General features: G+C 29.0%; 1 protein-coding gene across 1 annotated transcript; it reads right to left on the reverse strand.

Moving 5' to 3' along the window:
- Positions 1-4,908: 4,908 nt before the first annotated feature.
- CYP90B3 (cytochrome P450 90B3) lies at positions 4,909-9,406 on the reverse strand. The gene is made up of 8 exons (NM_001279330.2): positions 9,142-9,406; positions 8,751-9,075; positions 8,312-8,464; positions 7,970-8,206; positions 7,791-7,883; positions 7,541-7,619; positions 7,323-7,429; positions 4,909-5,515 (listed from the first exon to the last, which is right to left on the reverse strand). The coding sequence occupies exons 1-8, from the start codon at positions 9,342-9,344 to the stop codon at positions 5,237-5,239; spliced, it is 1,476 nt and encodes a 491-aa protein (NP_001266259.2). The 5' UTR covers positions 9,345-9,406; the 3' UTR covers positions 4,909-5,236.
- Between the last annotated feature and the right edge of the window lie 12,222 nt (positions 9,407-21,628).

Here is a 21,628-nt window from a genome sequence, read left to right on the forward strand (position 1 = left end):
AAGAAAGTGGGCATTTGAGAAGACAAGGTGTCATAAAGAAACCAGGCCAGTCAAATATCTAGGCCCATACTGAGACACGTTGGTTGACACCTAAATTACATTATCTCACCAAAGTTAAATTATTTAAAAAAAGAAGTTGAAAAAAAGGCTAAGTAATCGTATGATTTAAGGGTGTGTGGTACGAAGGAAAATGTTTTCCTAGAAAGTTTTTCTAAAAAACAAGTAGATTATTTGACTTTGTTTCTTATGTTTGGTTAGTGAGTAGAAGATATTTTCTAGAAAAATATTTTTTTGTATTTTTGAACGAAAAATATTATTGAGGAATATCTTTTATTTTTTACTATAATAAAAAATAATCTTTTTAGTTGAATTTTTTTTAAAAAAATAAACTTAAAATTTTTTTCGTGATAGGGGTGGAGGTGGATTCGATGATAGCGATGAAAAAATTAAAATTTAAAATTGCATTTTAAAAAAAATAATATATTTTTTTTGGGGGTGGTTTGAGAAGACAAGGTGTCATACAGAAACCAGCCCAGTCAAATATCTAGCCCATACTGAGACATGTTGGTTGACACCTAAATTACATTATTTCACCAAAGTTAAATTATTAAAAAAAAAAATGAAAAAAAGGCAAAGTTAAATTATTTTAAAAAAAAGGTGAAAAAAAGGCTAAGTAATCGTATGATTAAGGGTGTGTTTAGTACGAAGGAAAATGTTTTCTTAAAAACATTTTTTTGAAAAACTAGTAGATAATTGATTTATTTTTTCATGTTTGGTTGGTGAGTAGAAAATATTTTTAGAAAAAATATTTTAGTGTACTTTGAATGAAAAATGTTTTTGAGAAATATCTTTTATTTTTTACTAGAATAGAAAATAATTGTTGAAGTTGAAAATTTTAAAAAAAACAAACTTAAATTTTTTTCGCGGTGAGGGTGGGGGTGGATTCGATGATAGGGGCGAAAAAATTAAAATTTGAAGTTGCATTTTTTTAAGAAGTAATTTTTTTTTGGGAGGGGAAGGTTTGAGGGTAGGGGTGAAAATATTAATATTTAAAGTTTTAGAATTTTTCTTTAAAAACAATATTAATTTATCTTTTGGGGGTTGGGTAGGGCTAGTAGGGGGTGGATGATCTAGGGGTGAAAAAAATGAATTTTTGAAGTTTAAAATACTTTTTTAAAAATAAATTTAATTTTTTTTTTGAGATGGGGGTGGTAGGGGTTGGGGTGGAGGGTCAAGGGTAGAGGTGAAAAAATGAAATGTTGAAGTGAAAATATTTTTAAAAAAATAAATCAAAATTTTTTTTAGGGGTAAGGGGGCTGGTAGAGTGGTGGGTGGGGTGAGTAGGGGAGGTAGGAGGAGAGTCTTGGAAAATGTTTCATTTTTTCCTTAAGTTTTGAAGGGAAGTAATTTTCCTTAAATTTAAGGAAAATGAGTTGATTTGGAAAATATTTTTCAAAATATTTGACCCAACCAAACATGAGAAATTTGAAAAAACACCTTTCTAAAAATATTTTCCTTCGTACCAAACACACCTTAAGTAAATATGTTGTGTTATTATTGGTTTGGCATAAATATACATCAAGTTCTCCTAGGTAATTGAAAACAAAGAGAGGTTTTTAAATAATTTCAAAGTTAAATGTGAAACATGCTTATCATCCGAACAATCTTCTCTTATTTTGTATCTTTGATTTTCTTTTTATTTTTAAGTGTTTGGTTTTTACTTGAAAAAAAATAACTCAAACACCTTTCTATAAGAAAACTACACTCGTAGAAACAATAACTATTTAAGTACGTACTATTTCTCTTTCATATTGTACAATTTTTATCATGTGAGACATTTTGAGACAACATACCCCATAAAATAAAAGTAGTATTGAAAATGGAACGTGCTGCTTGTGAGACCAAAGAATCGTGAAGTCAATTTTCGAATATAGTACACCAATAGAGAAAGGAGCAATAAAACGAACTTCTCACACGTCAGAAAATGAAAGGAGACCTAACATGCATGGCAATTTGGATAACCTATTCATTCATTTGGTTCTTCTCCTTTTATTTAAATTTACTAAAAATATAAATCCATCAACATTGCTAACGTATTGAAAATTGCTTAAATTTGTATCATTTATTTATTTATTGGATGTTATCTTTTGGGTTGGAAACGCAAACTATTAGACCATAATATTAAATAATGTTTCTATACTTGAATGCAACCCGTAAATGTTGAATTGAAGTTGAAAATTAACCAAAACTTCCCTAGAACAACCTACTTCAAGATAGTGAAGACTCACGTGCAACCCCTTATATTAATTTCTAGATTAAAAGATCTCCTTTAAACAAAATTAAAATGATGCATGTAAGGTCCAAATTCTCAATTAAAAATAGATGAAATTAATTTGTTGGTTCAATCAATATATTGTTATTTAATTTACAAATTTTGCCTGGATTCAATCATATCTCAAAGTGAAGTAGTATATATTTTAATTTGAGTGTCAAAAAAGTTACTAGAATGCCATAAATTTTGAATCTTCCTAACATAATTTTTGAACTCTCTTTGCGCTATGCTAGAATTTTCTGTTACTGCTTCATCAATTTATCTATATAACACAAGAAAAATCATTTTCGCCTTATTGACACAATATTTTTTTTTATGTGGAGGATTCAATTGAACTCCACTGTGCATAACACCCATGTTAATTAATTTGTACTTGCATATATATAGAGTATAGTTTAGATTAATATTCTGATATAGTTAGTTAAAAGACAAAGCTACATGAGGCTTATTAATTTTTATTATATTCTTATCGAGATTAATTATTATGTTCACAGTTATTACTGTTGAATAAGTAAATAGAACTCCAGCATTGCATGGCTAATAAGATAAATAGACTTTTTTTTGCCATGATTTTCGGGTGTCGCATTGCGAACCCGACTAGCTGTATCCATCGAATTCCGCTGTTTCAAGGCGTTAGTTTTACGGGGCCCTGGAAACACAACCGATTTGTAATACCTCCAATGGCCCTGCTGGTGCTCGAATTGACAACCTGAAGAACTTTGTCCTCAAGCCTTTACCAGCCAAGCTACCCCTCAGGGTTAATAATATAAATAGACTTGTTATAAAGTTGAAGTGATTTTCGTCCATTTAAACTAATTTTTGAGCGTAAATTAAGCTAAGACCTAATATTTTATTTTATTTTATTTTAATTATTATTATTATTATTATTATCTTTTTCAAAAAGTAGATAGCAAGGAAGATATTAATGACTTAATTAATTAACTATCTGATTTAACTTATTGACGAGGACTCAATTCTCTTTTTTATAATCATCATCTTCGTTATTTTTCTTTCCTCTACCCTATTCTATTTTATTTTATTCAGAAAAAAGGAAAATAAAAGTGCGGCAGTGCATGCCCACTAGTTATTGAAGGACAAAAAGAATTATTAGGGGTGGGTCCTGGAAATAAATTAAAAGATGTCAGAGATTAAAAGCTGATATATTTTAAATATTTTTAAATTTTAATTAAATAAGATAAAAAATTAAATTAAAAATCATAAGTTAATATTACTAATTTTATGACCTAAAGTTATAAGTCTATCTAGTCGGATAAATTAAATCTAAATTTAAAGAGAACAAGGTTATATATAGTAGAGTCTTTGTTTACTCTTATCTACCGTTAGGTTGTTATCTGATTGGACTTCACATGCAATATACAGTACCTAACAAGATCTTCCATAAGTTATCATATCGATTTGACAATTATTTCATTATATTATGTTTTGTACACTGTCCTCTCCAACTTTTTTTAAGAATAAGACGACTCACAGCACCTCAATTATAATTGCTGAATATATATTCAAATATAGATACTTCATGTATCATGTATGTTTTATTTAAAGAGGTAGTACTTAATTAATCATTAATTAAATATGTTTATCTATATATTATCCGCGCATATTTTTTCCGTCAACCTGACTCATGAGTGATGAGCATAAATTAATTAAAATTTGGCCATACAATTAATGGTGTCGTATATTCTAAACATACATCCACGTACGTCAATCTATTAGCATCATTGTTTAATAAGGAATCAATTAGAAAAGTATGTACCAACAAAAAAAGATTAGTTGAAATTTGGCTATGCAATAAAAAAATGAAAATCCACGATTTATGAGCATTTTTATTAGATATTACGAATCACTTAGGATGTATATTATGTATCAACCATAAAATTAATTGAATTTTGACCATGCATTGGTGTTACATATTTTAATTCAACAAGAAGTTGGGAGAACATCCCCAAGATATGAGATATCCATTATTGGATTTCGTGAAGATGATTTTTTAAAATTCTTATTTTTGTATATGACAAAGTTGATCTATTAATTTGTGAAGCAAGGTTCCTGTTGAATTTCATTATTGAAATTTGTCGGTAATGGGTAATAAAAAGTTGTATATCAAATTCAATTTAAAGTTAAAATGTGATGGTGAACAATAAACTAACATGTGGATTGCCAGAATTTCAGCCATAAATATTGAAGAACTAAGCGATCCATTGAGATTTGACCAAAAATTCCAACAAATATATATAACATTATTGTTGAGCCAAATCTGGACCGAATTTCAAATAAAAACTCCAAAAGATTGTGTCAAATTTTGAAGCGAAGGCTATTTTCACAACACATCTTTTAACTAGGGCGAAATTTAAAAAGTGTGATGAGTTTGTTCAAATCACCCTTCCAATATTTAAAGTTTACACCCACGGTTACTTTACGAGCATCATTGCAAGTTAAATTGAAATTCGATGATATAAACATATAGCGTTATCACATATTAAAAACATACATTCACGATTGAGCATATCATTGTTAATTAGGAATTTTATAGCAAAGTAATAAATAGAATATCCACAAAGTAAAAACGGAGAATCGAATAATTTCGCTGTATTTAATTACATAGAAAATTATGTACTACGTAACGGAAAGAAAAAAGAAAAAAAAAAACAAGAGAAGAGATAAAGCAAAAAAAAAAAAGAGAGAACAAAAACTGTAGCAGCTGCTTCACCTCCTAGATAATTAGCTAGATTTACAAAACATCTCTTTTGGTTTGAATCATTTCAAGTACCATCCTCTTTCCCATTTGTTCAGCTACCATTTTTTATTTATACAATATAATAAAATGTTTACCCATAGACGATGCGATGTGCGAGCGAACGTAGATTCTAATACGATGAATTAGGGCTAGTCATGTAATTTATTTAACGATCGATGTTGGATATTGATAGGTAGGGCATTGGGAAAATCTACGTAAGGATAGGCAAAAGCCTGATCAGTTGCAGCTAATTTCCAGTGAAAATTAAGAACAAGATAGTGAATGAAAATGGCCATCTCAAGTTTGGCCAGTTCAGATCCTGCACATAGACGTGGACCTCCCCCAAATGGCATGAAATTATTACTACTTTTTGTTGTGCTGCTTGTGCCTGTGCTTCCTCCTTTACCTGAAGGCGACTCTTCTGCGTTCTGCATTAATACACTACTCATCACTTTTAAATTTAAATCTAAGGTGTCATTTTGGTACGATGAACCAAAGACAACAAATTCAATTAACTATTAGTACCCAATAAGTTGCTCGAGATTTTGTTATTTGGAATAAAGCAATGAAAATGACAAAAATACTTTTTTTTGACATCCTTCATACCCTTTAAATGGTAAAACATAAAGTATCATTTGTTCCTCTCAACTATATTGCCGACATTATCAATGCATTTCACACTGTGCGGTACAGTACTTCCCATTCGATAATTAAGTTTAGATTTCAGAAGAAAATGAAAATTGCATAAGTGAGTATCTGCATTGAGGAACAAGTAGTGGTGCTGAAAGCAGTAAATGCACTTTGAATATTTTTGACAAATAGGAATTAAAATAACATGTAATTGTGGCCCCAAGACAGAGGATAGAATGGGAAATGGATGGACCAGCATGGAGTAGAGTGGAGGTGAGCCACCATGAAAAGCACAGGTGCACGTGCACATGAAAACCCCACCACCCACATGCGGGTTGGGTTTGGACAAGTCTTTTAATTGTGTAATTACCTTGATTGGGTCCTCCCCTATTAGGACTTTGGACTAGTTTTTGGTTGGAATATATTATATAGATAGAAGATAAATACGAAAAAAAGAGAGAAGATAATTCAATCTAAAAAGCATATTACATTAACATAAAGATTGCATTTCAAAGAGTGCTATTATAATGATTGCTTCAAATGGAGACAATTTTTTTTCTCAAGAAAATAACTAAAATAAGAAGTCATCCAATATATACGTATTAAAGTCATTGTCCTAGAACCATAGGAGAATTCAAGAGTGAGCTTTATTGGTTCAATTAAAGGATTTTACTACTGACTCAATTGATATGAGTTTTAAATCAAATGTTTATACTTATTATATTAATTACATACACAAGGTTTGAAAATGATCATTCCTATGAACCGAACACTAATTACTCTTCACATCTATTCCAACTGAACACTTGAACTCAAAATCTCTAACTAAAGAAAAGAGAATTTCGTCCGTCCCACCATATTTATTCCTTGCTTATATTATTTGCACCCAATTCACATCTTTAAGCTTAAGGTGTGGTTTTACTTCGTGCATAATGCAGCAGCATATGTGCATGAATTGATTGTGACAGTTCATTTCTATGGATTATTATGATTACCAAGATGGCTAAATCCCACCTTGCTTTTAATTGATGATATTTTATATGTTCTATCATGCGACTCAACAAACGGCCTACATAGAATGTTCTTTTCCACTCTCCCCAACCTAGTCTTAATTCACTCCCTTATCCATTAAATTATTGTTTTCTCTTTTGGGAAAATATTATCCCCGTAACGTAGCTTAATAAGTACATTCCAATCTTAAAGCTGAAGCACATATTTGGTTCTTAAAATTAGAGGTGTGCGTTCCTTTCAATTTTTCATCACATGATCCCACGACGTAAGACGACTAAAATTGGTGGATGCATTAAAAACTACTTTTTGCTTTCAAATTTAACTTTCCTTTAGCTCTTCTCATAAAGTTGCAAGGTTTAGTTTACTACTTACATTTATCTATGAAAGATTTTTAAAATTGGATGAACTCTTGGAACAATAATAAAATTATCTTTGTGTGATTTATAGATTACGACTTTGAATCGTGAAAGCTTTTACCAATACTTGTATTTGGATATACATCACACACTAGAGTAGTTGAGTTAAAGACCTTAATAACGTGGGATGCTTTGTACACTAAATTGAGTGTCGGTTTAAATGCACAAATTGACTAACCTGCCATCTCCAAGGATCAAAGTCGTGAGGTCGGTCGAAAAGTGAAGGATCTAAATGCGCTGCTGAAATCACCGGCAACACTTTCCATCCACATGGAATATCATAACCTTTTTTTGAGTTTTCAAGTTGAAAAACAGAACAATAACAAAAAGATTGTTAAAAAGGCAAAAACAAATCAGATTTTAAAGCTGAAGCCATGCATCATCATACAATAATACCTTTATATCGAACATCTTTCACAGCTTTCCTGTGCAGAAACCTCACTACATTCCCAAGTCTTAGAGTCTCATTAATAACCTGCAAGTGAAGGAAAAAATAATAATTTAGCATTACATATGTGTTACTATCAATGTATATAGAGTTTTCACACTATTAATGTGTGTGTAACATGTAACAAAACAATTGTACTTTGTGTACGAACAGTTATCTTTTAAATGAGTTGATAAGAGCTAAAGAGTATAAACTTACACATTGGGTGAATTCCATTTTCTTGTAGTCATCCCAATTTAATTCTGTTTCTCCTGACTGTTTTTTTGCCCGGGAAATCTCCAAGTGCTCTTCCTAAATTTATTACCAACAAGTTGAAAAAATATTAAAGAGTGGACTAGAAGAAAATTCTATAAAAGTGTTTGATTATTTGAACTTACTGTTAATTGTTGAACAGCAGCAGGACAGCTTTCGAGTAAGAAAATAGACAGAGCTATTGCTACTGATGAAGTTTCATGGCCAGCAAAGAGCAAACTCAGTAGCAAATCAAGAATTTGCTCTTTTGAGAGATTTGAATTCTTCAGAACCCAACCTAGAAGGTCGTTTTCGTTTCTGTTCATTTCCTTAAGCCTCTCCTCCATTTTTCTCTCAATAAATCCAAGAATTGTTGATCGAGACTGTTGAAAAGAGAAAAATAATTCGTAACTTGAAAATAAGTGAACAAGTAAAAGGGGTTGTTCAGATGGTAAGCACGTTCATGTCCTAGTGATTTATAATGGTACCTGTAAGGCCTTTCTGTAAGCTGTTCCTGGAAAATTCAATGGAGCAGAAACCACTCCTTTCATAAATGTGATGTACTCTTTTTTCAGCTTCTCTGTCTCTGGATTTCCAGGTTGTAGACTCATGATATGCTCTGCCATAAAGTTGAATGTTAACTGTAGAAATTTCACACACAAAACAACAACAATTTCCAAAGTTAGAGTAGCATCAATAATAACATACTCAGTGTAATCATACAAATGAGGTCTGAAAGAGTACATTGAACGAGGTCTGAAAGAGTACATTGAACGTGTAAACCTTACCCTACCTTGAAAGGTAGAGTGTTTTACACTCACCTTAAGGAAATTATGGAAGTGCAAAAATCATGATAAAATACATTGAAAAAAGAAGAAAAAATACGATCAATAACTACAACAAAATAGTGCGAAGCCACTTATTCACCTTCTTTGCTTCATCTTGTGCACAAACAACAGAATCCTGTTTCCAAGAGCCAAGAACAAGCAAAGTATGCTTTTCAACTTCACTTAAAAGTTGATTCCTTAGCCTAGCATTGCTCAAAAAATTCAGAGAAATCATCCTCATATCTCTATGCATTTGTCCAACTTGAACTAACATAGACCATTTACCAAGTATCCCACCTATACTTCTTGGATAATTACACTCAAATAATCTCCCTTCATTCTGCAGAATGTATCTGTTTAGCCCTGCATCTGCTGAAACTATTGTTGGCTCTCCAAACAAATTTGACTTGAAAATTTTCCCATACCTGAAAAAAGATCCAATTTTTTCAGTACAAAAATTCAACAAACACACAAATAAAAAAGGGATTTACCTAGAAATATGATCTTGCATGAAATCTCCAATAGTAGTAGCTGAATAAGGTCTCAAATAACCAATAGTTTCACCAAGAAAAGGCCAACCCATATCCCCTGGTGGAAGATTTTGAAAGTTGTGTTTTCTTTTGAATAGATTAAGAATTATAAGTACTGCTAAGATTGGAGGAATAAGAAAAAGAAAAAACTCTAAGTCAGACATTGATGTTATTCCTTCTTCTCTATTTCTTTCTTCTTCTTTTTCAGTTTCAACACTCAATAAGCTCTGTTTCTGAAGCAGAGGTTCGAATAAGATAGTACTCAGTATTTATAAGAGTATTATATTATGACCTAACGATGTGATACAGCGTATGAGATTGCTTCCTATTAATTAAATATTTTGAGTTTGAGTCTAAATATGAAAAATTTCTTCATAGAGTGTATCTGCCCAAATAGGGCCTACACAATACGAATTTTAAATAATTAAACTCTAATATAAATACGTAACATTAAAATAAATTATTTTAAAAAGAGAGTATTATATTATGTGCAGCATCGTCTATGAATCTTCTGAGATGCTGTTATAAAGAAACTTTCTGTTTTGTGAAGCTCTTTTTGGAAAGTATCTTGCTTTTATAGGCTTCTTTCTTGTCGTTTTATCATTTACGCCGTTCACTTCCTTCACACTTTTATAATTGAACAACTAATTTATGCACTAATTAAATATGAGAATATTACTCTTGATTACACTAAAACTATTAATTTATTACTCCTGATTACACTAAAGATATTAAAATATTATGATGTTTTACTAAATACGAGAATGTGACGGTATCTTGTTACTTGATGAAATTAGTTTCAATATTGAAATATATCAAAATTTATCTTATAATGACATAATATTGTATTATTCGCTCTTTAAATGTTCATCTCCACATTATTTCAAGTCTCAACCTTACGAATATTTTTTTTAGATTAATATTTGCATAATCTTAATCAATAATAAATGCAATTTATAATAATATTTGTATAACTTTAACCAACAATCAAATTAATCATTTGATATCAGTGTAATATAATTGCGAGTATATACTTTTTTTGGTTAATATAGTTTTTTCTGTTTTCTATATAAAAGCATTCTAAGCTAATGCATCATCTTTGGATTTTAGACACTAGAAAGAATTATAATATGAGAAGAAAAGAAACAGCATAAGTACTTAAGAGTGACAGCATAGCGAGATCAGAAGGAGATCCTTGAGCTGCACGTACGACTGTCTACGGCCACAGAGTTCTAGGTTGAGTTAGGTATCGAAGAACTCTTTGAAATACTCCGTCCGTCTCATATTTTCCTTTTCAAATTATAAAATTTTTTATTTATATTTATATTAATATGTAAAAGTTTATAATTTGTAGTACTATCTTTTTGTATAGTTTTTAAAATATTTAACTTTTTTATTTAAAGTATTAAATTAATATAATCTAATTAAATTATGAAAATTAATTAAATTGACTTTCGAAAAGGATAACATGACGAATAGAAATAGACGGAGGGAATATAAAACGAGGCAAGGGTGTTTTAGGATTTCATTTTTCTAATAATTTTTTTAGAAAAATTAACTTCTTAAAAAAAAAATGATTATTCTAGTAAAAGTAGGAAAAAACATGTTTAGCTATTTCAATAATTAACTTGTGGAATGTAATATTAGTTATGTGGAACGTGTCTTTTTTACTTTTTTTTGAAAAAAATCATTTTTTTGGGGATTAGAGAAAGAGGTTGTTCAGGAACTTAGCAGAGAGATAATTTATATAGATCATTCGATATTGAAAAATCTTTATTATTTGACAAAGTAAGAGGAGTCCGGAAGAAATTGCTAAGATATTCACCAAGATGGAGCATAAAACTTCGTTTGAGTTCTTTCAAGACAAGTGTGAGATACTTTCCAAAGAATCATTCTAAGGAGCGTAAAAAACTAAAGTTGCTTTTTCAGAGATACAAAAAGTATCTTAGATATTTAATAGAACTTTCTAAAATTTTATAGAGTAAATGTCTTTGATATTATACTTAAGAAAAATCTAAATAGTCTACATTATAAGATATTTGTAGAAATGATTAGAATAGTCTAGATCCTTAGTATCTAAAATCATCCATTTATAAGTATAAACAAAAATTGTCTCAGTCATTTGTATTAATTGAATCTTCTTATCTTGGTTAATAAGAAGACTTCTCAAATCATACTTTTCTTTTATTATTTTCTACACATAACAACTATTTATAGCCCAAAATGTGACACTATCTTGTTACTTTATGAATTATATAACAAATTATAATAATATTAATATTATATTGTTCATTCTTCAAATACTTTAAACTGTTATATGGCCAACTCCGAGTTTATGGCCAAAACTCTCTCCAACTCCACATTACCTCAAACCTTGGAGATATTATTTAAGAAATATTTGCGTAACTTTAATCAATAATCAATACTAATTAGAATAATATTTATATAACTCTAGGTCTCTAAGCAATAATTAAATTATTAATATCAATTTAACGTAATCGCAGAGTATATACTTTTTTCTGTTTTCTAAAAGCTTTCTAAGCTATTACATCATCTTTCGAATTTTAGACACTGTATAGAATTATAATTTGTTCTAAAGCATATAGTGGAATCAAACTTATGAAACAGCATAAGTACAAAAGTTAGGCAATTGTCCTCGTCTCCCATCACTAAGCTGCACGTACGACTGCCGACGGCCAAGTGAATTATATCTAGCTACGTTGTGTTTGGTATGGAATATGGAAGACTTTTTAGATACTTTCTTCGTCTCATTTTATATAAGCTAGCTAAATTCGATACCATCAAATTTTAATAAAGAATAAAAGATTTATAATTTAAAATGAATGATAAATATTTATATAACTATAAATTATTTTATTAATAATAAAATATATATTTTAAAATTAAATTGTTATTCAATACAAAAATATATAATTTGAAATAGAAGAAAAAAACAAATCATATAAAACGAGATAGAAAAGTATTAGGTTTTTATTTTGTTTATATTTATTTTTTTTTTAAAAAGAAAATTCTAAAAATGATTCTAATAAAAATAGTAAAAACATGTTTTATATATAATGTTACAATCCAATAATTAATGTGGAGTGTAATATTACTTTGTGAGACGTGGCGTGGCTTTTCTTACTTTTATTAGAATAATTTTTTTAAAAAAATATTTACCGAAAATTACTTTAGTTTTAGAAAGACAACTTCGATAGAGAATACTTTCTTTCATATCCGAGATATTAGAGTTTTACCGTGTCATAGCATTTGTGATAGTAAAATTTTTGATTTTATAATCCTCAAATGATTTAATATTTATTTTTTATTTTTATAAGTTTTTCGTGAGGGTGAAAAAAGTTTATAGGAGAGGCACAACTTGTGTTAGTTGCGTGAGGAAATTTTTTATTGCAATTATATTTTGATTTATGGGACTCAGTTTTTATTTTTATTTGTGTTAGTTGCGTGAGGAAATTTTTTATTGCAATTATATTTTGATTTATGGGACTCAGTTTTTATTTTTATTTTTTTATCTTCTGTTTCTCTTTCATGGTCTTTTTTTCCTTGTTACTTTTTTTTAAAAGTATTTGAAAATCAATTCAATTACTCCTTCAATTTTATAATATAAATAAAAATATTTTTATATTTAAATAATTACCTAAGATATTAATTGTCAAATTTAGATATGAATATAATTTGTATTCGTATCATATGATTGAACCATTTTTTATTTATAGTATTTAGACCATTGTACGTTAAATTTAACATCTTCTTGGCCTTCTCAATTATCAAAGTTAATTCACCGTACTTTAATTCATCATGAGACATTTATATATGCTTCACATCAATTAACGTCTAATAATTCTTAAAATTCAGACATTAATTGAAAAATATATAGTTTAAGTAGATTTGACGTAAAATTCTCTGTTTTCTTTTGTTAGAACTTTTATAATTTGGTAAATGGTGTTTATCAAGTGGGACAAAGACAAATAATTCCGTGTAGAAGTAGTTTTAGTATTTGAATTGTATACATCAATTACAACGATCTGTAAAATATTGATGTTTCACTATTTGACTCGTACCATGCTTTTAGTCGTGAGACAAGGACAAAAGGCAAAATCGAAAAGGTACACCCAGACACAACAGTATACTACGTTATTACTACGAAATAATGTTTCAAATATATATGACAATAAAATAAGGCTTAAGTTATTGACCGCACCTTAAAAATATCTGAATAATTTATTTACACACCTCAACCAAGTCTTGTACCTATTGAACATCTAACACTATGTTTGGATCATTGTATTGTATTGAATCGTTACTATACCTACAATGTTTATTTTGATTGTTACTTAAAGCATATTGTACCGTATTGTTAAATTTCGTTGTTCCGTAACAATAAAAATCCCTATTTTATGAAACAACCAATTTGGTGTGTTTTCATTGTTACTTAATTTATTTTTTCAATTATATTTTTACATAATATTTCAAAATACTATTTTACCCTTTACCTTAATTATTTAAGCCTAGTCAAAACATCTACCCTAGAATAATTAAGAATATTTAAGTAAATTTATAAATTACAACACAGTAGATACAATCAAACCAAACAATTAAAATGTTATTAAACAACAACAAACAATACAATTTAGCCAAACATTGTATCTACCATACAATGCAGTACAATAAAATACAATAAATTATGAAACAATTGGTAACAATAATCTAAACAAAATGTAAATTGTTCAAAATGTGTACCTATTAGACACAAAATGCTGATATAGCAAAAAATGTCTATTGCACTTATGTGAAGCGCTGAAAAGACTTAAAATAGTGTCTTTTTTATTTTTTTTATTTTACATTTTTTCTTCTTTTATTGACACTTGACATTATAATTAACTTAAAAAATATATTTCTTCTTTTATTTACACTTTTTTCAAAAAGGAAAAACACTTCACTCCATACCTATCATCTTCTTCATAATTTAGTTTACAAAACTTTTTTCATTTTAGCTCCAACATAATTCTTTTTTTTCTTTTTTTATATACAAAAAATCTATATCTTCCAAATATCAAGATAAATGAGAATCAACTATGAAAATTCAGATTTGAAAAAAAACTTCGTATGATTTATTTAAATCTCATAAAAATAAGGAACAAATATGAAGAAGATGAAAGAAGATAAATGATTTTTACGTATAAAAAAAGTTAGCCGATATTTATTTATAACAATTTTCGAACAAAGATTTTTACTCAAATTCATATGTGTTCATTAAATTTATCAAAAATGATGTCAAAAAATTTAAAAGAAATAATTTTGGAGCTATCATTTTCATTTTGTCATAATGTAGAGTTGAATAACCACCAACAAAATTTCTTTCTTCTTCACTCTTAGTATGAAATGTTTATATATATATATATATTAAAAAAATTAATCTTGAAGTTATTTGAACAGAATAAGATTTTGTTATTTGAGAAAGAATGTGTTTTGAGGAAGAAGATGAAGATGAAAGGGGGTTGGGGTGGGTGGGGTAGAATAGGTTAACATTTTCATTTTTCCTTTTTTTATTTAAAAAAAAATTAGATATTAAATGTGTGTATTTTTATAATTTTCGGGGCCCAATGCCAAATGTTATTTTTTAATTAGTTATTTTGTCAAGTCACTGCAAGTGTATCACACACTCTTTACATTTTGCTGATTATCAAAAAATATCTAATAGAAATGATTTTTATACAGATAAAAATATTTAATTGGTACTAATCTTAATTGAGATGTCTAAGTGAATATGCGAATAACTTTAAAAGATCGCTGATGACTTAAGCCATAAAATAATAAAACAATATCATATAAACTGAAAATACAATACACCATAGCCTATATTTTATAAAATTACTGTAGCTATAATTTTAATATCTAGTTTTACCGTGTCTTCATTAATCAAAAAGTTTTCAAAATTTTGTTATTTTGAAAAGGGTTTTTTTTTTGGGGGGGAGGGGAAGGGGGGGGGGGGTGGGTTATAATTACTTTTTGAAGTAACAATTTGTGTTTGATTAATTATTTTGAAAAAACCTTTTATTAATATTGGAGCAATAGTTATGATTGACCAAGACTTTAAAAGTATTCTGAAGGCTAATTTACTCTTTTCAAATTCTGAAAAATATTTTATTACTATTGAAAAAGACTAATTCTCTACCCAAAAAAAAAGACTTTCTCCGTTCATAATTGTTTGACATGTATACTAAAAATAGATATTTAAAATTAATTGTCAATTTAAATAATCAGGAAATTATTAGTTTTTTTTCAATGCTGCCCTTAATAATTACTCCATTTTGTTCAATTGAAAAATTATATAGACTTTTGATATTTTTGATATAGTAGAGTTATATTAGTCAAACTACATCTTGTATTATTGGAAGTTAATAATGCAATTTGTACGATATGAAGAGTTACATACAATAATATGATATTTAATCATTGTGAGCATACACGCTCTTTATAAGAGTAGAGTACTTAAAAGCTTGTCGTGTTCACACAATATTTTGAAATTGTCCACTTCAAGAAAGTAAGATATAGATAATTCACCTTAATACTTTGATTAGTGGCCAATTCCAACTCAAATTAATGATATATAGGTCACATTCATTTATGTCAATTTTACATCAAATTATAATTTATAAATCACACAAAAATAACTTTATTGACTATACCAAAATCTCCCCTTTCTTATATATATATATATGGCAACTCAATAATGTTTTAAAAGAAAACTGGCTTTTCATATTAAAGAAGATAGAGTACCCACCTGGTCCAATAAGCTGTATTCTCCATAATTATGGAACCAAACACACCAACCAATAGGAGAAAACAACTCACCATTCGTGCGGGGTGGACCTTTTTTTATTTTATTTAATAAAATAAAATATATTTTTTTATCCTTTTATCCAATCATTGCCACACTGTCAAGCCCCACGTTTCAGCAGCGCACACGTGTGAGGTAAGTTTAAATTGCGCACCAACTGCGTACTTTAAATGTAGGCCATGTCCGCGGGCCGTGAGTTGGGGACAAATAGAGTTTTATCGATCGACTTTCTTTACAGCAACATTTGATTAGACTTTGCAATATAACAAAATTTAAATATAAAATAATCAATCATCAAAGAAAGAAAAAAAAGAGGATCTTTTTTTTGTTACAAAAGGACAAACATCCTCCATTGTATACGTCTTGTCAAGTGAGAAAAAACAGGATCTAATTGATTATTTTTGTTTTTATTAAAAATAGTACTAGTAGTTGTTGAGAATTGACTTCTGTTTTATATGATGAACCCCAAAACGAATGCTTAATACTCCCAATTCATTGAATAGGATGGGACTTCAACAACCAATTCATAACAACATGATGGGTTTTGAAGTTGTGTTAGACATATTAAGAGTGTTCATTATTTAATATATATGTATGAAAAATAATTTTTAATTTATATAATTTTCTTATATATATAATAATATGATTTTTCGATGAATGAGTTTGATTGATGCACCCTGCATTACAAGTGGCTGCTCTACTGATTATTATAAGGTAAGTCAAATATCACTACTGAAATTGATTGTATGTATATAAGTAGGGCACTTGCTAATATGTGTTTGAGTTGGAGACATGTAGTCCGTATCATTGTCAAACTTGCAAGTGTGGCCACTTACTTTGATAAATAATCAGGAACAAGCCTAGTTGAGTTACGTCTATCTAAATGCAATCGGGTTAGAATTTTCAATTTATGAATATAAATTTTAAAAAAGTTTTGATAACTATTTATACATACAATTAAGTGGATTTTAAAATATAAATACAAAGTCTAGGCTAAAATTATTGAGTTATGTTGAATTCGCCCTCTGGTCTAACTAATCCCCTCTTTATGTTAAGGGAGGATGCATTCAGCATTACATGGTTCAAATTATTCATGTTATCTGTAGGCTTCCTTTATGTGCATGCATTTGGTGCACCAAATGAGCTATATGTGTGACCCTTAAGAGGGCAATAAATTGACCCTTATCTGTATGTTTAGTGGGGTGGGGGGTTTTAATTATTGCATATTGCTTCAATAAACGACTCCAACAACAACGACTGATCACACACTTACTTACACACACGTCTAAGCAAATTCATCACAATATTTCACATCCAAGCATGGGCTAATTGAATATGTTGGATGATTAATTGTATATCCATTCATATTGTGAAAATCGACAATGTGCGATATGACTCAGGTAACTGATTAGTTATTCTTATGAGTCTAAATTTATTCTTGTATCTTAATATCATGTTCAATCTTGATTTTATCATGTTAGTAATTTTCGTACACACATTTCAATGTACTACCCCACAAGGGCCAAATCCATTTAATTCCATAACATTCTCTCGATAGGAAAGAAACATGGGCTAATTGCATGCACATGTTACGCCTTAAATAAATAAATCAACCTCATCAGGGGCCAACCATAAGTTTTATTTAAACTTATGTAATATTTAAGAGAAATTATAGAATCCTAGATCGATCCTTTCGTTGGTATCTAGCGTGATTCATTTGAGACACCAACACTATTTTCTACTATTACAGCAATAAATTAGCCATCTTTTAAATTTTATTTACATGGTAGGGGTCATGCCAAAAACGCTTTGTCAAAACGAATTTAGTAAATAAAGAAACATAAAAAGAGCATTCTCATGAGTGTTTTTGTAAGCAGACACGCTTCCATGTTATCCTCTAATTTTCATCTCAAAACATAAGCCAAAACTCCTGTTTGAAAAGCAAGTATGTCGAGACAACATAATAAAAAGAGACCAAATTCCCTTTAAATGAGTAGATGAAGAATGAAAAAAAAAATGCATAGATAAAAAAAGGAAGAGAGAAGAAGAATTACTAGCAATTTTGTCAATTATTTTGTCTTTCTAATGTTAGAGTCAGTCAAAAAACAGATCGATTAAATAATGGTCCACAAGAATTGTAGAGACCATAAAAATCATAATTTTGCATGGCAAAGGGGCATTAAAAATCATTGCGCACGCCTGGTTTCGTAAAACGTGGCTACATTATGCTCAGAGAATTCTAAGCATTGTGTGCCCATTTTATATCATTACCTTACTTTTCTTTTTTGTTACCATCATTAATCACGAATAGACTACTACTCACTACAATATTTTTTTTCCATATTCTAGATAATACGTAATAATTTCCCTACTTCTTCTCCAATTACTAATCCACATCAACCTTCAAAAAATTCTACTACTCCCTCTGTCTAGTGTGGAATCAGAATTTTGATATAAAGAAGTAAAATTGAGTAGAAGTAATTGAGTATTGTTATGTAATGTATATATAAATTTAAAAAAATATGTTTACCTAACTACACAATATAATTTTCTGATGAAGGATCGTCGACCAATATATGTGGTTCTGCTATTATCCATCTCTATTTATGTGACGTGATCTGGGTGAGTACTAAGTTTAGTAAATATATATGAAAACTTTACAATATTAGTAAACTATCCATAAAATGAATGAATTTTTATATAGAAGAGGAAACCTTTTTACTGAATAAGTGGAATCCACATGAGAAAATGTTGATAATGTAATTTGCTAAATAAGAAAACTTTATTATTCTTTTTTGGACAAACAAAAAAAATGTGTAATATAAATTAGTAAAGGGGGTTGACTTTGATTAAGTAGTTAAGCAACAATTTTGGAATTTTTCTGTAGGCATGTCTCTGTATTTGAGGTTCACTGTGTCACACTGAGATGATAAAGCCAAGCATCTCGTGTCTGTATAATTAATAATTAGCGGACTTATATGGGCTTGAGTTCTTAACTTAATTACTCATGAATAGCAAGCAAACAACTTTTTTGTCTTCACTTTTCATATGCAAAGCATATAGGGAGTACCTACCTAGATGCCTATAGCAAGCAAGCATCTATCATGCAACTCACCCAAAAAAAAAGTTTAAAAAGTGAATGTAAGTGTCCATAAGTGAGAATTCTGATTATTCACAAAGTGATTTAAGTAATATATACTTTCTGTTTTTGTTTACTTGTCAATATTTTCTCTTTTAGATGTCCCTATTTACTTGTTTATTTTGACAAATCAAGAAAGAACAAAATTTTTTTTCTATTATATTCTCATTTAAACTTCTTGAAAATTTCTAAGTTTTAATTCATCTTTTTTGAAACCATATTTAATAAGGGTAAAATTGTAACTTCACTATGTTAATTATAGTTATCTTAATATATGTCTTATCTAAAGTGAACAATTAAATAGAGACAGAGAGAATAATACTAATATTAAATGAGTTCACACTAAAATATTTATACATATATATAAAAAAGCTATAGAATTCACGTGAAGCTATAATTAATATTCATATATAGTAAATCCACCTCCAGCGGGAATGAGACTAGCATATAAACTTATTCACTCAGAAAATAAAAGTAGTTAACGTGGTGTAATAGGTAAAGACAATAGTGAGTATAAAAGAATTTTTACAGAGAGATAAATAAGTAGAATCATTTCCTAATAGTATAAGTCATGGTAAATCTTCCCTCTATAAAAGTTGTAAACCCCAAAAATGGCAAAAAAATTATCTAGTTTGATGGAAGGAAATGTCAAGTGGATTTGAGCCTAAATTAAACAAAAACTAGCTTATGAATAAAGAATAATTCAAGTCATATTAAAAAGATCATCAATTCCTTACAAGATTGATGTGAGATTCTTCACATTCCCTCAAGCTCAGTAGTACTAAACATCAAATGCATAGAACATTTAATATAAATATCCAATATCAAAATTGAGAATTAAAATGAGTCATACTCTGATATCATATTCAAAATTATGCTTTAAACTCACCACTCAAATGCATGATTCTCTACGAGAAATAACTATAAAAGAAAAGAAAGAAGGGGTAAAATTCGATTTAATGATTATAATGCAGTGATCACTTTAAATTTGGCAATGTTACATGGGACATGCATCATTTAGGTCCCACTCTCCAACCCACTGATTTGCTAAAGGATGAGGACTCCATTTTATTATATAATTATTTAATAAGCTTTAGAATTAAGGGTGCTGGTAAAATCAAACATCAGTTCCTGTTCAGTTTAATCAATCAATATAGTGTTTAGTTATTATTGAAACTTCAATGATGGCGTTATGGGCAATGAAGCCCTACGTAATATATTTTTTTTATAACTTAGTGGAGTATTGATTGACCGAGAATTTCGGCCTTAGATACCACATTCAACAATATTTAATTCATCTATTCATATCTCTATTAGGAAGAAAAAAAAATGAAAGGTAAACAACGGTAAATATAATAAGTTCAAAATATAATAATCTTGAATAGATAAAGTGATATATTTATAATATGAATACTACAAGTTTTACTCATATCTTTGTAAAGAATAAAAGACATACAATAATCAATAGAATACCATTTGAAACGTAATTTGATAAGTCCAATTTGTAATAATATTGAATAGTACCACGGGATCACCACTTGACTCACACAGTTTGATAAGTCAAAACCGCAATAATTTAAACAATGAAATGACTGATCCAAAATTTGAACTATATCAGTTTTATTTATACACATTTTTTTGTATATCGTACGTAGAAACTGACTTCAAATTACTTGGTTCCGTCGAACCGACAGAATTGTTGTGTAGTTGAGCATGTTTTCCATCTTTTCTAATAACAAAAAATGACAAAGCCGCCGTGATCAACAACTAATTAATAATCATATCTAGCTCAGATATAATTAAAGGGCTACAATGCAACTACAAGAAAACTAGCTAGTTAAATAAAGTTTTAGGGACAGGTAGTGATGAAGTTTTTGATAAACATACTAAAAATAATATTCAATTCTATATACATAATATAATTTTTTAATGTTAATGTAGAGTCAAGGGTGATTAGTTTAAGTGTTTTTTCATGAACAAAATGAAGTTAACTGTGAAAGGTTGCATTGCACATATTCGAAATGTTTTCCACAACGATAACGTTGATGAAGATTTTCATAAAACTACAAAAGGAGAAACAAGAAACCCAACTACTTTTTTTTGAAAACAGTCGAATGAGCAAGTGAAAAGGCCTTGGGTTGACAATTCGATAGACTGAGTTGATATTTGAAAGACAGTGTTTTGGCCCCAAGAAAATTAGACCAAACACCAAGAAGAAATAAATTCCTACAAAATCCAAATGGCAACGTAACATTGGAAAACTGATCTGTCAATTTTGTGAATTGTGTGACAAGTCGTAATAGGCGGCTCTAGAAACTAGAGGATGTGCAGATTAGAAATTGGCAACTCCATGAGTCAAGTATTCCATACATGTCAATGTTATCTTAATTTAATTACACCAGTGATTCACTTCAATTGATTATGCATCTGGAGTAACAGCTCTAAAA

Source organism: Solanum lycopersicum, chromosome 2, assembly GCF_036512215.1.
Source record: "Solanum lycopersicum chromosome 2, SLM_r2.1".
NCBI classification, from domain to species: Eukaryota; Viridiplantae; Streptophyta; class Magnoliopsida; order Solanales; family Solanaceae; genus Solanum; species Solanum lycopersicum.

Coding starts and splice junctions, on each gene's coding strand:
- CYP90B3 (NM_001279330.2), bottom strand. CDS start 9,344: ATGTCTGACTTAGAGTTTTTTCTTTTTCTTATTCCTCCAATCTTAGCA. Junction 8,207..8,311: donor CTTACAGAAAGGCCTTACAG/GTACCATTATAA, acceptor TCTTTTCAACAG/TCTCGATCAACAATTCTTGG. Junction 5,516..7,322: donor TTGATCCTTGGAGATGGCAG/GTTAGTCAATTT, acceptor GTATTAATGCAG/AACGCAGAAGAGTCGCCTTC.